Source organism: Olea europaea, unplaced genomic scaffold, assembly GCF_002742605.1.
Source record: "Olea europaea var. sylvestris unplaced genomic scaffold, O_europaea_v1 scaffold1609, whole genome shotgun sequence".
Lineage (NCBI taxonomy): Eukaryota > Viridiplantae > Streptophyta > Magnoliopsida > Lamiales > Oleaceae > Olea > Olea europaea.
Window position 1 is genome coordinate 106,583 of NW_019233725.1, and position 15,062 is coordinate 121,644.

Here is a 15,062-nt window from a genome sequence, read left to right on the forward strand (position 1 = left end):
TCCACACAATAAAATTTCATGCACGAAGCCCCCGCTTATTTCAATGCTCTCTATAATAGCTCAACCAATTTCAAACTGTCTTAAGGTGATTTACATGTTAATTCAATAGAGAGTTATTATTCTTTTTCTAGTTTATGCTCAAAATCCAGCCATTCACCTAACATGTCAAGCATGAACAGCGTGCATAGATAATGTCAAGTATTGCATCACAAGTATTGGTTAATCTATTCATCACTATATTCAAAGTTTATGAATTATACCAATCCAATAATCACATGATAGTCGGCAAGGCTATCAAGCCCAACAAGCATGCCAAAGTATAATTAACACTCACTCATCAAGCATGCATCATGCAACAATTAGTCAACAATAACGATGGACTGTGAAAATGAAAAATAATTACATGCCGACTATTTGTTTTAAATTATGCCATCATCCCCCAAACTTATACAGTACATTATCCTCAATGTAAGAATTAAAGTTGAAATGGCATAATTTAAAAAGAAAAACAAGAACACAAAATAGCAAAATGGGGTAATCAAGACTCCCCTGATCAATATAGTGGCTGTGATGGAAGGCTGGATCCTGCAGCATCATCTCCAGGAGGGGGAGGAAGGCGGGATAAAATCTCTCTCAATATGTCAGACTGCTGGGTCTACTCCACCTGCATGGCCTGAACCCTGGTCTCCAAGCTCCCTAAACGGTCCCATGTCTCATTCACTCGCCATTGTATACCATCCATCCTGCCAACGTACATTCACAATCGCCCATCAAAGGTATTATCTCTCTTCTCACTGCAAGGGACTCACTGCTGGCATTGGATGTGAAGTTTCTTGTGATTGCCATATCATTCTGTACCTGCTGGATGGTGGTACTCATTGCTCCAAATGATTGCTGGAGACTCTGCATGTCTCGACTGTGTCCTGTCATAGTGGCAAACATCTGCCTCAATAACTAGGTATCAATGTCAACTGATGGTGGAGGAGCTCGTGGCATCTCGAAGTTCTCAGCTGCGTGTCCTTCCTCAGCCTGTTGCTGTCGACGTCATTCGTTTTCTAACTTTTGTTGATGTTTAACTCTGGCTCGGTCCTGGGCCTCTAGTGTAAGGCGCTTGATATATAGACTTGGTTTTTCTGGTGTTTTCCTAGGTTGGACTTGTATGCCTGTAGCTTTACATATCCCACTTATCAAACTTGAGAAAATCAGCAAAGTATGCCTGTCTCCCCATGTGCCTATAATCTATATCTGGTTGTAGATATATGTGGCCAAGTCAATCTTGTTCCCCCGAACCAAATGATAGATAAACCTCGCCTTTTGATTTGTGAATATCGTCCTATGGGATATGGGCTCGATGTTGTGGCATATGAATAACCATAGGATAGCTATAGATGGGGTGAGATCAATCTGATACCAATCTGCAGTAGGTAGAGGCCATGCATTCTCACGTCCTAATAATACTTCTGCAACCTCAATCCAGTTGAAATTATGTGGGACTGGGATCACATTATTTCAGGTTAGCTGATAGTAGCCATGAATCACTTTGGGTGAAAACATAATCCATTTACCTCGAACCCATGTTTGATGTAGATGATCTGATCCAGGCGTGTCGATTTTTGTATTGAAGTTGGCATAGAACTCCTTCACCAGATTTTCATACACCGGATGCGGTCTTTCAATTACTTTCTCCCAACCATAGTTGTGGATTAAATAAACTAATTCAAAATCGGGAAAATCTTCCAACTTAACTGGCCTTTCGGGGACGAGTGCCCAATTGCGGACAACATTGGCGTAACGGGCTGCTGTGTCTGAAGATAGAAATCGCCTGACACCCCCTTCGGACTCTCTAGTCCGGGCTGTGCCAGATGCGGAACCAACCTTCTCTTTTCCTTTTGATGTTCTTTTTGGAGGCATCCTGCAAATGTGCAAAAATAACATTCATTAAACTTCTTGTTGAGAAACGAGAGATGGAATGAGATTAGCAAGACATATATTTCACAAATCCCCCAAACTTACGTCAACATGCATATATAACACATTGGTGTGCAATCTTCAAAACATGATATTCAAGATAGTGTAAATAGTCTGCCAATATGAAAAACTAAGAAAACTAGGCCTAAACATGCACATTTGAAAAATTGGACCCATGACCAAGTACGCATGTTCTGCCCCGGATATCATCAAAAAATATCGAAATTTTCCCGAGCAATCTTCGGGCATATGAAAGTATTTAATGAGGTCTACCATATACTCAAATTTCAAATCAATTGGACTTCGTTTCGTGTGTCAAATTATGGTGTAAAATAGGGGACGGAGGGTGCCGTGACTTGGCTATGTAGTGCCTACGTCATGCAAGATGGGATTTTATGTTTTTCACGGCCTTTCAAGTGATCTGTCTTTATCCAATCGTTATACACATCAATTGTACAACATAACCAAAGCCAAAATTTCAAAATTGCATAAAGCTCGATACTTAGGGATTTCATCAAATATGTAACATGCATTCCTTGTAAACCCTACAAAATACCAAAAATTTAATGTTCCACCAATCCATAACACAACCCAAGTGCAAAATACACAATCCATTGACTACCTATTGCCCATTCTCCGCAATCATGCTCATAAAATTCTCGGTTCATCTCGAATCGAACTAAAAAAATCATAGAAGAAAAGGAATGGGAGAATGTACCTTGAATTCGCAATGAACATGTGGAGTATTGATTTAGGGTGCCAATGGAATGAAGAATGAGTGTGAGTCATGTGTTTGTGTGTCTTACCGTGTGTGTTGGTGTGAAGGTGCGAGAGAGGGGCGAAAAGGAGGGAAATTGATTGAGAGTGACTCGATCATGGCTTAAATCCATGACCGAGTCACTACTATGTGGCCGCATAGTAGTATCCTATGCGGTCACATAGTGATAGAAATAGCCCAAATTTTTGTTTCGGTTGATGTCTATGCGACCGCGTAGACATTATGTCAATGCGATCACATAGACAATTTTTTTTTTTAAAATCTGAATTATGGGAAAAAAAACAATATCAAAATTACAATTTTAAACCCCAAAACACAACTTAATTAAAATTTTCCCCCGAAATTGGTTTTCAATTATAAATTTGACTCGGCTAATATTATTCTCGAAAAATTTAGAAACTTCCAATTCAATGGGATATGTGCTTGCCGAAAGACTTAGCACCAAGATCAATTTATGGAATAAACTTCAAACGCATTTTGAAAATTTTTATGAAGAATGACTTTGTGCATCGAAATGCATGATTTCACACTCAATCCCTCAAAACAACTTCAATCAACTTGACTCATGCCATCTTAAATGTGTAATGCTTAGACTAGTATGCGTGAAAGATCGATGACCTAACAAAAAAATGCAAATGCGAAAATTAAACGACTCCTAAAATAATGTGAAAAGTAAAATAAATCAAAGGATACAGTGGGTTGCCTCCCACGCAGCGCTAGGTTATAGTCGATAGTTCGACTTTATCGTATTGCGTCATTCTGGTGGTCTAAGATGAACGATAGACTTTTCCTATGAGAAATCGCCGCTCCAATAGTGCTTCAAACACTGTCCATTGACCTTAAATGTTTCCTTACTGTCATAAGTGATTTCAACTGCTCCATGCAGAAATAGTTGTGTAATAGTATAGGGGCCAAACCATCTCGATCGCAGCTTTCCTGGAAACAGCATAAGCTCAGAGTTGTAGAGTAACACTTTTTGCCCCACTTTAAATTCACGCCTCTGAATATGCATATCATGCCACTTCTTGGTGCGTTCTTTGTATAGTCTTGAATTTTCGTAGGCCTCCATTTTGAGCTCATCCAGCTCATTAAGTTGTAATAAACGTTTTTCACCCACAACCTTCAAGTCCAAATTCAATTTCTTCATTACCCAATAAGTATGGTGTTCTATCTCAAGAGGTAAGTGGCATGCCTTCCTAAAAACTAGTTGATATGGTGACATCCCCATAGGAGTCTTGAATGCAGTCCTATAGGCCCACAAGGCGTCTTCCAGCTTCTTTGACCAATCTTTTCGTGAAGAGCTTACTGTGACTTCAAGTGTTCGCTTTAATTGTTTATTGGACACTTCAACCTGTTCGCTGGTTTGAGGGTGATATGCAGTGGCTAGACGATGTTTAACGCCGTATTTAGTCAACAACCGTTCAAATTGGCGATTGCAGAAATGTTTGCCTCTGTCACTGATTATAGCTCTCGGTGTGCTAAAGCAGGTGAAAATATTTTTTTTTAGAAAATCTATCACCACCTTTCCATCGTTGGTATGCAATGCAACGGCTTCTAACCACTTCGATACGTAATCCATAGCCACCAATATATACTGATTAGAGAATGATGGGGAAAATGGCCCCATGAAGTCAATCTCCTAGACGTCAAATAGTTCCACATCTAGGATACTGTTCAAAGGCATTTCATTTCTCCTGGATATATTACCGGTGCGTTGACATCGGTCACACCTTTTTACGAATTCAAAGGCATCCTTAAACAATGTAGGCCAGTAAAAACCTGACTAAAGATCTTCGTCTCTATTTTTGAAGCACCAAAATGCCCTGTGTATGTAGATAAATGACAATGTTCTAGTATTAATGGCACTTCTTCCTCAAGTACGCAACGACGAACGATTTGATCAGATCCTCGCCTGTATAGAATGGGATCCTCCCAAAAATAATACTTCAACTCAGCGAAAAATTTCCTCTTCTGGTGATTTGAGTAATCTGGCGGAATGATAGACCTGGCTAAGTAGTTAACTATGTCAGCATACCAGGATGCTCCCCCACATCGAAAATCTGTTCATCTGGGAAGACTTCATTGATTTCCACGGTCTTTGTCTGCTCTGTAGTCTCAAGTTGAGACAAGTGGTCTGCTACCACGTTTTCACTGCCCTTCTTATCCCTAATTTCCAAACCAAACTCTTGAAGCAGCAGTATCCAACAAATGAGACGTGGCTTGGCATCCTCCTTTTCCATTAAGTACTTGATGGCTGCATGATCTATGTAAACGATGACCTTTGACCCCACAAGATATGATCGAAATTTGTAAAAGGCATAGACTATGACAAGGAGCTCTTTCTCTGTAGTGGCATAGTTTAATTGAGCATCGTTCAAAGTCTTACTTGCATAGTAGGTTTCGTGAAATATCTTATTTCTCCGTTGTCCCAATACGGCCCCAACAGTAAAATCACGGTGTGATGATCACGGGTGCTAAAATCAACTTCTCTTTCAAGGTATTAAAATCCATCAAACACTCATTTGTGAACTCAAATGTGGATTCCTTCATCAACAAACGGCACAGTAGTTTAGTAATTTTTGAGAAATCCTTTACGAACCTTCTGTAGAACCCGACATGTCCAAGGAAGCTACGAACACCTTTCACTGATGTTGGTGGCGATAATTTCTCGATCACCTAAATCTTTGCTCTGTCCACCTCAATACCCTTTGCTGATATTCTGTGTCCTAACACGATGCCTTCCTGTACCATAAAGTGACATTTCTCCCAATTTAATACCAAGTTGGTCTCTATACACCGCTGTAACATAAGACTCAGATGCTCCAAACACTCATCAAACGAAGACCCAAACACTGAGAAGTCATCCATGAGTACCTCGATGAATTTCTCAATCATATCAGAAAAGATAGCCATCATGCAACGTTGAAAGGTGGCGGGGGCGTTGCACAAACCAAAGGGCATCCTACGGTATGCAAAGGTACCGTAGTGGCATGTGAAAGTTGTCTTCTCCTAGTTGTCAGGTGCTACTGGAATTTGATTATACCCAGAGTACCCATCCAAAAAACAGTAATGTGAGTGCCCTACTAGTCTCTCCAACATCTGATCAATGAATGATAGTGGAAAATGATCCTTTCGAGTAGCAGCATTTAGTTTGCGGTAATCGATGCAAACTCTCCATCCAGTGACTATTCTTGTAGGAATCAACTCATTTTTCTCGTTCTGCACCACTGTGATATCTCCCTTCTTTGGAACAACTTGCACTGGACTGATCCATGTATTATCTGATATTGGGTAGATGATGCCTGCATCGAGCAACTTCAATACCTCAGCCCTAACCACTTCCTTCATGTTTGGATTCAATCTCCGCTGACCATTAATGCTTGGCTTGAAATTTTCTTCCATAAGTATTTTGTGCATGCATAGCGACGGTCTGATCCCTTTGATATCTGTAATTGACCATCCAATGGCTATTTTATTCTCCCTCAGCACCCGAAGTAGTCTCTCTTCCTCCACTTCACTGACAGTGTTTCAAATAATAACCAGGAGTGTATAAAACTCCCCTAAGTAAGCATATCGAAGGTGTGGTGGCAATTGTTTGAATTCCAACTTGGGAGGTTGCTAAATAGATGGCACTGACTTTGTAGTCCTAGTTCCTAGTTCTTCGAAGTGACGCTTGTACATGTATGGTGGATTAGTTTCCAAAAATCGTGCACATGTTTCAATCTCACTTGAATCAATTTGAGTGGATTGAGAATGTGCAATGCATGCCTCGTATGCATTGGAAGGATGATGTAGCCGAAATGTATTTTAAATTATTCTGTCAATTACCTCGGTCTGGAAGTAGTTGTCTGACTAGTGGGAAATTTCATTGCCCTGAACACGTTGAAAGAGATCTGTTCTTCGCCAAGCCTCAATATAAGCTGCCCTTTCTGAACATCGACAATCGCTCTTCTAGTAGCTAAGAAAGGTCGCCCCAATATGAGTGGAACATCCTTATCTTCCTCCATGTCTAAAATGAAAAAATCTACTAGGAATATAAACTTTTCTACTTTTACCAACACGTCTTCAATGATCCCTCTTGGATGTGTAAGGGATCGATCTGCTAACTGTAAGGTCACTGTTGTAGCCTTAGCTTCTACCAAGCCGAGTTTCCTAAAAATAGAGAGAGGCATCAAATTATTACTTGCACCTAAATCACACAAAGCTTTATCAAAATGACAATTTTCAATAGTGCAAGGTACAATAAAACTCCCTGGATCCTTTAGTTTTGGAGGTAGCTTTTTCTGGATTCTGGCACTACATTCCTCAATTGGCATCACTGTTTCATTTTCTTCTATCTTTCGCTTGTTAGAGAGGATATCCTTTAGAAATTTTGCATAACTCGGCATCTGAACAAGTGCCTCAGCAAATGGGATGTTGATGTGTAGTTTCTTGAAGACTTCAAGAAATTTGCTATATTGCTAATCCAATTTGTGCTTTTTCAACCTCTGTGGAAATGGAATATGTGGTTCATGAGGGTTGATAGAATTGGTAGCAATAACTCGTGATGTATTGGAACTCTTCTTGGCAACATTCTCTGTTGTTTGTTCCACAATCTCGTCATCTGAGGTAGGCGCTGATTCCTTGCTAGTTATCAGTCTTTTTACATGTATCTCCAATAGTTGTACTCCACTTTTGGTTGTTATAGCTTTTACGTACTCCTTAGGATTGATTTCAGTGTTGCCGGGTATGTTTCCTGGTGCTCTACCTGTCATGGAGATTGCCATCTGTCCCATTTGTGTCTCCAAATTTTTTATTGCAACACTTTGATCTTGGAGAGTTGCATCTGTCTTTTGCATAAACTAGTTGTTAGCCTCCATGTACTGATTAGTCGTTGCCACGAACTTCTCAAACATTTCTTCTAATGGTGGCTTTTTATCCTGCTGCTGAAATTGACCTTATGGTCTGTTTTGATTCTGGTTACTCCGTGAGAAGTTTGGGTGTTTTCTCTAGCCCTGATTGAAGGTTTCTGAATGTGGATTGTTTTGTTGGCGTTGACCCCATTGCACAAAATCTGCATGTTCGATCCCCTGTGTGAAGATTGGACAGTTGACAGTATTGTGGTTTGCTCCACATTCTTCACAGCTTGGCTTCTTGACTTGTTTTGCATTGACGGTCTGTGAAATGCTCTCAACCTTATGGAACAAGGAGTCTATCTTTGCAGATAATGCTGAGTAAGTATCTACTTCATAAACCCCCGGCGTTCTCTTCTGAACCACTCGATCTGTAGACCATATGGCTGAAGTTGTAGCCATTCTCTCAAACAGTTCTCATGCTCCGTCAATTGTTCCCGCGGAGATTGACCCGTCGGATGATGAATCCACCATACTCTTGAAGGATAGAAGTAATCTAATGTAGAAAAATCGGATTTGTGTCTTTTTATCAAAGCCATGCTGAGGACACTTCCTTAATATATTTTTGAAGTGATTCCAGGCCTCTTCAAATGATTCGGACTCACCTTGGTTGAATATAAATATATCATGCCGCATTTTTGCTACCTTAGCTGGCGAGAAGAGCTTGGTGTAGAATTTGTGGGCTAGCTCGTTCCAAGTGGTGATACTTGCGACGGGAAGTGAATCCAGCAATTCAAGTGCTTTATCCCGCAATGTGGGTAGAAACAATCGCAGTGTTATAGCATCGTCTGAGATACCCTGATATCTAAAGTGTTGGCACATGTCTAGAAATCGGGATATGTGTGTATGTGGATTCTCATTAGCCATCCCGTGGAATTGATGCCCATTTTAAAATAGTTGAATCATTTGTTTTTAGCTAGAAGTTCGGTTGCCCAAATGGAGGATGCACAATGCTAGATTGACTCTGGACCACCAACGGTGCATGAAGTCCCCAAGTACCATATTCCCTTCATCTTCAACCCTCACGCCTTCGTTGAGTTGAATTACCGGATGATTTTGCTCATTAGTCATCTGTTGTTGCTGTTTCTGGTCTTTTTGAATTTATTGTGCTGCTCTTGCTTCTCTTTGCCTATGACAAAATGTGCGTTCGATCTCTGGATCAATGGGAACCAAATCTCGATCAGGTGCTCTTTGCATACAAGCCCTGAGATAGTAAAAATAACACAAAAATAAATTAAAGTAAACAATAAACTAAGTCTAGTAAGCTAACTACTACTAATCTAGGTAAGTTCGAATTAGTGTCACAATAGATAAAATTAAACTAAATTTCAATCCCCGGCAACGGCGCTAAAAACTTGTTCATGATTTTATTTCTTTCGATTTAACACCCACTGCAAGTGTACGGTTCGTTAACAAATAGTAGAATGGATTATGAGTCCAAGTATCGATCCCACAAAGATTGAATTACTTCAAATCAATCTATTATGACCTTAACTGAAATACGAAAACAAGATGTATGTATTGTGATTCAACTGAGGAAGATGTGAACTATGATACAATTATGATTGAGAAACTTATACTAAATGCAAAATGACCTGGATGCAATCTACGAGAATTTATGGAATTAATGAAATACTAACACACTAGGATCACGAATTCCCAAGCAAAACCCGTTCAACTTTTAATTATGCAAATTTGACACACACTCCCACAATTGATGAATCAATATTCCTATTTTAATTTAGCAATCTCTCTCGAGCAATACCAAACCTACCCCAATATGTTATTCGACTATATCTCTATGACGAATACTAACATACAGGAACGCATGTAATTTCATGAATATTCAACGATTTACACGAGGCATAGATGTATATTTCTATCCCCTATCGGACCCTGTGATGATTTATACCATGTCGAGACTATTTTTCTTCTCTCGAATGCATAAAATAGGCCACCAAAATCATATAATTACGCGCACAATAATAATATGGAAATAAAAACGTATAAATCATTCAATTTCGAAACATGTGCTTAAATATGTCAAATCTCCAAATCAAAAATCAAAACTTGTATTGCAAGGTTCATCGATCTTCTGGCACATGAAAAAGAAGATGAAGAAACGTCATCACTCGAATCAAGTTTCAATCAATTCTTCAATTGGCGCGATGTTTTCCTCTTGTTCTCTCTTCGTTTTCTCCTTCAAAATCTCTCTTTTTCTTCTAAAATTGGCGTCCTCTTCGTTCTGGTCGAGTTTTCGTTTATATAGGACCTCCAAAATTTTGTTTCCATAAGAGTTTCGACGAAATAAGGAAACTGTAGAATCGACCCCCGAATTGTTCTATGCGACAGCATAGTACATTTCTATGCAGTCGTATAGAGTAAAAATTCTTGAGAATTTATTCTCGGGTGGCCTCTATGCGACCGCATAGTGCTACCAACTATGCAAAAAGTCCATTTTGGTCCTTGAACTTTCATTCTTCTTCATTTTAGTCCCTTTGCAATTCCTTCTTCTTCTAAGCATCTTGTATCGCTTTCGAGTTCATACTTAGCATATTTGCATTCTCGGGTTTCCTTTTAGTTCAACTTTGAATATTTGCATCCTTAGTCCCTGAACTATCACTTTACTCCATTTTAGTCCTTGTTCGGCTCTTTTCTCCTGAATTCCACAATTTTCATAGAAACACCTACATTGCATGAATTCAACGAGATTAAGTCATAATTTAAACATTTTGCTCGTAATTAAATCATGTTTGTGATCTAAATAAGTGTGCAAAAACACACTTATTAGTTTCCATTGCAATAATTTCTGTTTTACCAGCAAAAGCAAATATGATTGTGTATTAAAATTTCAAACTTGGTATATACGCACGAAAACAGAAGAACCAACTCCCGAAAACAATAAAATTCTGTCAAGACGTACAGGCCCTAGAAATTTATAGTTGAAATAGAAGGACAAAAATACAAAGACAACTATGAAATGTAAAACAGCTGATAGTAGAATATACACATATGGCTAAGAAACCCAAAACCAAAAAGAACTATTTGGAAACTAATACAAAAGATTCAGGAAAACCGGACTCTTTAAAAGTGTCACAAAAAGCGAAATTTCACCAAAAAATATATATATATATATAATAATAATAAAAAAATTCATATCAGTACCAGAAAATTTAAATAGAGAGAGAAAAAAAAAATCATCTGTCATAAGTTATAATTTAGAACCCAAAAGAAAAATCAACGTCAAAATTTTCTTTTCAATGCTAAGAGAAGAACATGCAATTCAAACAAAACCCTGGTTCAAAAACTAAATTTTAGATAACCCGATACAGGAGCTGCACACATTTATATACAATTATACAAGATTAAATAGCGAATGGTGATCAGCGTGCGTGATACCCATACCTCCAATTGGGGGAAAGATTCCGACGTCGGAAAGCAGGTGGCGACGGCTGTACAGAGAGCGAAACTGATGCGAGGATATGAATTTGCGAGAGCAGTTCTGAAGGTGAATGATGGGAACATGAGTGACGTTTATATATGGGTACATGCACCGAGAAAATAGCAGCAAGTGTCCTCATCTTTCTTGTTATTTGTAAATTCATCCTCGAACCATTTTATATTTTTATATCTATGCCTTTAACTTCGTAAAATTTTCATCATTCATCCAAATGAATATATATTCTGTTAGTCAATTCATTTGACTAGCATATCCTAATTAAAATATTGAAAAAATAAATAAAGCATTCATCAAACAAATAACAAAAGAAAATAATTATAAAAGAAAAATTGTCATCTCGTTCCACCCCACACACCCTACCCGCAATCACCACCACTGCCACACAACTGCCACACCCTTTTCCCAATGATTTCATAAACGTTATAGTCAAATACAAATAACTTAAAAATACTATTTGCTTCATGCGTTTGTATTTCAAAATTACTAAACACAAGTATTTGGATAGGGGAAAACTACTTTAACATAATATGATAATCATCAAATATTGCAGGAAGATTCTCCAAGATCAATTGCCATCGAAAAGCATCCACACCTTCAACTTGTAGCGTGCTTTCTATTGCAAGTGTATAATATTGTAACAAGTAATAAAATTGACCTATGAGTTCAAATGATCCTTCCCATAGAGATTATTATTTAATTCGTAATTTCCTATATTTCTAACCTCTAATCCACCCAAAAAAAAAAAAGAAGAAGAAGAAGAAGATTGTGATTAATTATCTAAATTATTTGTTTATACTAACATTATCTAAAAGCACACAATTAATCAAATTCAGGTCTTAAAGTACAATGTGGATGTTATGACTTACAATTTCGTCCATTGGTCACATTTAATTCACAAATCAAGATTCTTTAATTTATAGTGTTCAATTGAATTTTTTTGAATTAATCGATTTACCTCTCTGTGCCTCTTACTCTTGGAGATTAAAAATCATTTATATCCTTGAGGGTGTTTGAGTTGAGAGATCGCATATGGCCTTAGCATTGTTGGGACAAAAAAATAATAATAAAATTGTTATAAGTGTTTATATACGTATAATTATATATTTAAAATATTTTATTAATTTTAAAATTTTAAATATTTATTATTATGTTAAGTTAAAGGACACAATATTCATGAGAAAATCAATGTTTTAAAAATTAACCCAGCCATCGATTGGAAAAAGAGAAAGGGTCAAGAATCAAAAGGTTGAATAAGTGTTAAATGATGATTTTTAAAAAATATACACTTAAAAATTTTAAAAATATACATTTACATAAGTTGAACTGGTTAAGTAGAGAATGGTCACGAGTTTTCCAAAAATGACTAATTTTAATGAGTTTTGGAGTGGGTTTTTTTTATTAGAGGTTTTATAAGTCTAATCGGTGCCGATTTTGATCTCGATTCTCATTTTTCAGTTGAATCGACCGGGTTGTTCCAATTTTTAAAATACTGGAAAAAAGAGTAAAAAATATTTATATTTTGCCATTTTTTTAATTTAACATATTAAGAATATATTTATTTTTTCTAATTTTAAATCATTTTGCTTTCGAAAAAAATAAATTTTAAATTATATATTTTACCAATCCAATCCCAAATGCCTAATTACCTTTCTTAACAAATAACTAACCCAACAAGAAGATAAGCAGTCCAAAATTCAAAGAGATTAAAGTGAAAAATGAAATGCTAACCCCAGGTCCATTTTTGTCATTTTTCACTTTCACCCAGGGGCTGACTCACATGATTTCATTTGGGGTCATTTGACCTCACAGTTTTTTGGATTTTTTTTTTTTTTTGTGCTATTTCTATATCCATATCACATGATCCATATATATTATTTAGTCCATAGATATATCATATAATCCACCGATTTCTTTTCAAAGTGCAAACACCGAACATGAACAGCAAACAATCGATTTTTTTTTTTTTTTTTTCATGATACGTTGTTCAAAAAGAAATTTTTTTTTTACCCCACAATTCGAAGTGCCTGGGTTCGCCCCTGCTTTCACCCTTGAACCTACAAAGAATACTCAAATAGAAAAGAGAAAAACTCTATCATCAATCTTTGGTGCTTACTCTACAATAATACACTCTATATCGTAACATTGTCATTTTATTGGTGCCGATTGTTCACTTGTTAATGGTTATTTCGTGATTTTTTTGGTTCTAGAAACTTGAGTTTTTATTACATGAAACGGACGCCATTTTAATTTTTTTTAAATTGGTACACGTAAGTATTTTATTATTTTTTATTTTTATTTTTTATTTTTTTTGAATGAAAGAAGCTCCATTTTAAAATGTCATATGTGGCACACAAAATCTGTGAACCGGCCCTACATTCATCCTAATGAATATCTATTTTTCTGTTAATCAATTCCCTTGACTAGCATATCTTTATGGAAATATTAAAAGATGAAAAATAAAACATTCACAAAGAAAAAAAAACAGAAAAAGAAAAAGAAAAAAAATAATATAAAATGCAAAATTGTCATTTTACTCCACCCCAAGCCCTACCCACAACTATCGCCACCACCGCTACTCAGCTGCCATGTCATTTTTCCTATAATTTCATCAACTTTACAGCATACACACCATTTTTTCCCACTGTCATATGTCTACCAAAGTAACATGCAAAGAAATGAAAAATACTATTCACTTCTATGTGTTCGTATTTCCGAATTATTGCACAAAAACATGTTGATATAAAACATCTTTTAGACCATGGCCAATGCCCCAGTTAGTTCTATACATGTGACCTGGCTACACAAAGTTAGAAGCGTAGAACAATTAGCTTTTCTTGGAGAGACCGATAAGATACCTAGACATAGCGGCGTTTTGATACCACCAGGAGCTTCAAAATTGGGGAATAGTTGAACCGCAATCTCCAGCCCAAAGATGCTCGGTTGGCTTTTCTTGAACAAATTTCTTGATCTAATGGTCCGTTTTCTTGGTCTTCTCTTGCTTCTTGTTCCAACTCGCTGATGATCACGTTAATGTAATACGATAATCATCAAATTTTCAGGGAAGCTTATCCCTGCAAGATCAATTGTTGTCGAAAGCATCTACACCTTAACCTCCATTGAGTCCATTGATTTATTAAATTAATGGTTGAAATTCTTTATCAAAAATATTTGTCAAAAATCATAGTAAGAAGAACATTACCCAACAAAATTGTCACATAAGTCAAGATAAACTGTTCTTAGAAAACCTGTCCAATGGACCAATGCAAACTGACGTGACAAGAATTTAGAAACTCTGTTAAACAAGTGATTCAGTAAAATTAATATTTTATTTCCATATTTAGACACGATTCAATTTTTATTTTAAGAAAATAAAGAACAATCCATAAAATGTACAAGAGACTAATATTAAATTTGAGCGTGTGCCTATAAGCGGGGAGATTTTTCTAATTGGCCTGTTACTATTTAGTTTCATTAAAAAGTATATTTTACCTTTAATGAAATAATTCTTCATATATTACTCAATATATCCAAATCTATATTCTATTTCAAATTTTTGAATATAAATTCATTCTATGATATAATAAATAGGAATAATCTGCAAGATATTATTCATATTTTCTAATTAAAATACTATATTCTTCAAATAGTAAATCAATATTTTTTAATTGAGATATAAGATTTTTTATTTCTTCTAACATCCTTTCTAATAGATTATATAATCCTTCAATTGTATATCCTGACATTTAATCAAATCATACAATTAATCCCTTTGATTATCTAAGATCTAAAAAGAGTCATTCTAATTTTAGCAAAAATTTAATAGTTTTATCTTAGGTTTGATTTGGATCTTTATTTGTAGAACCGAGTGACCTTTGAGCTCTGAATATGTAAACTACTTCCTTCAACGGCCTCTTGCCTTCACGGAATCTTTACTATTTCAATTTCTTGCTCTCATTGTATCAAT

General features: G+C 36.5%; 1 protein-coding gene across 1 annotated transcript; it reads right to left on the minus strand.

Moving 5' to 3' along the window:
- Positions 1 to 215: 215 nt before the first annotated feature.
- Positions 216 to 2,404, minus strand: LOC111377136. Its single transcript, XM_023000195.1, has 2 exons — positions 1,566 to 2,404; positions 216 to 1,415 (listed from the first exon to the last, which is right to left on the minus strand). Exons 1-2 carry the CDS (start codon positions 1,933 to 1,935, stop codon positions 1,240 to 1,242), a joined length of 546 nt encoding a protein of 181 aa, XP_022855963.1. The 5' UTR covers positions 1,936 to 2,404; the 3' UTR covers positions 216 to 1,239.
- Positions 2,405 to 15,062: the final 12,658 nt, after the last annotated feature.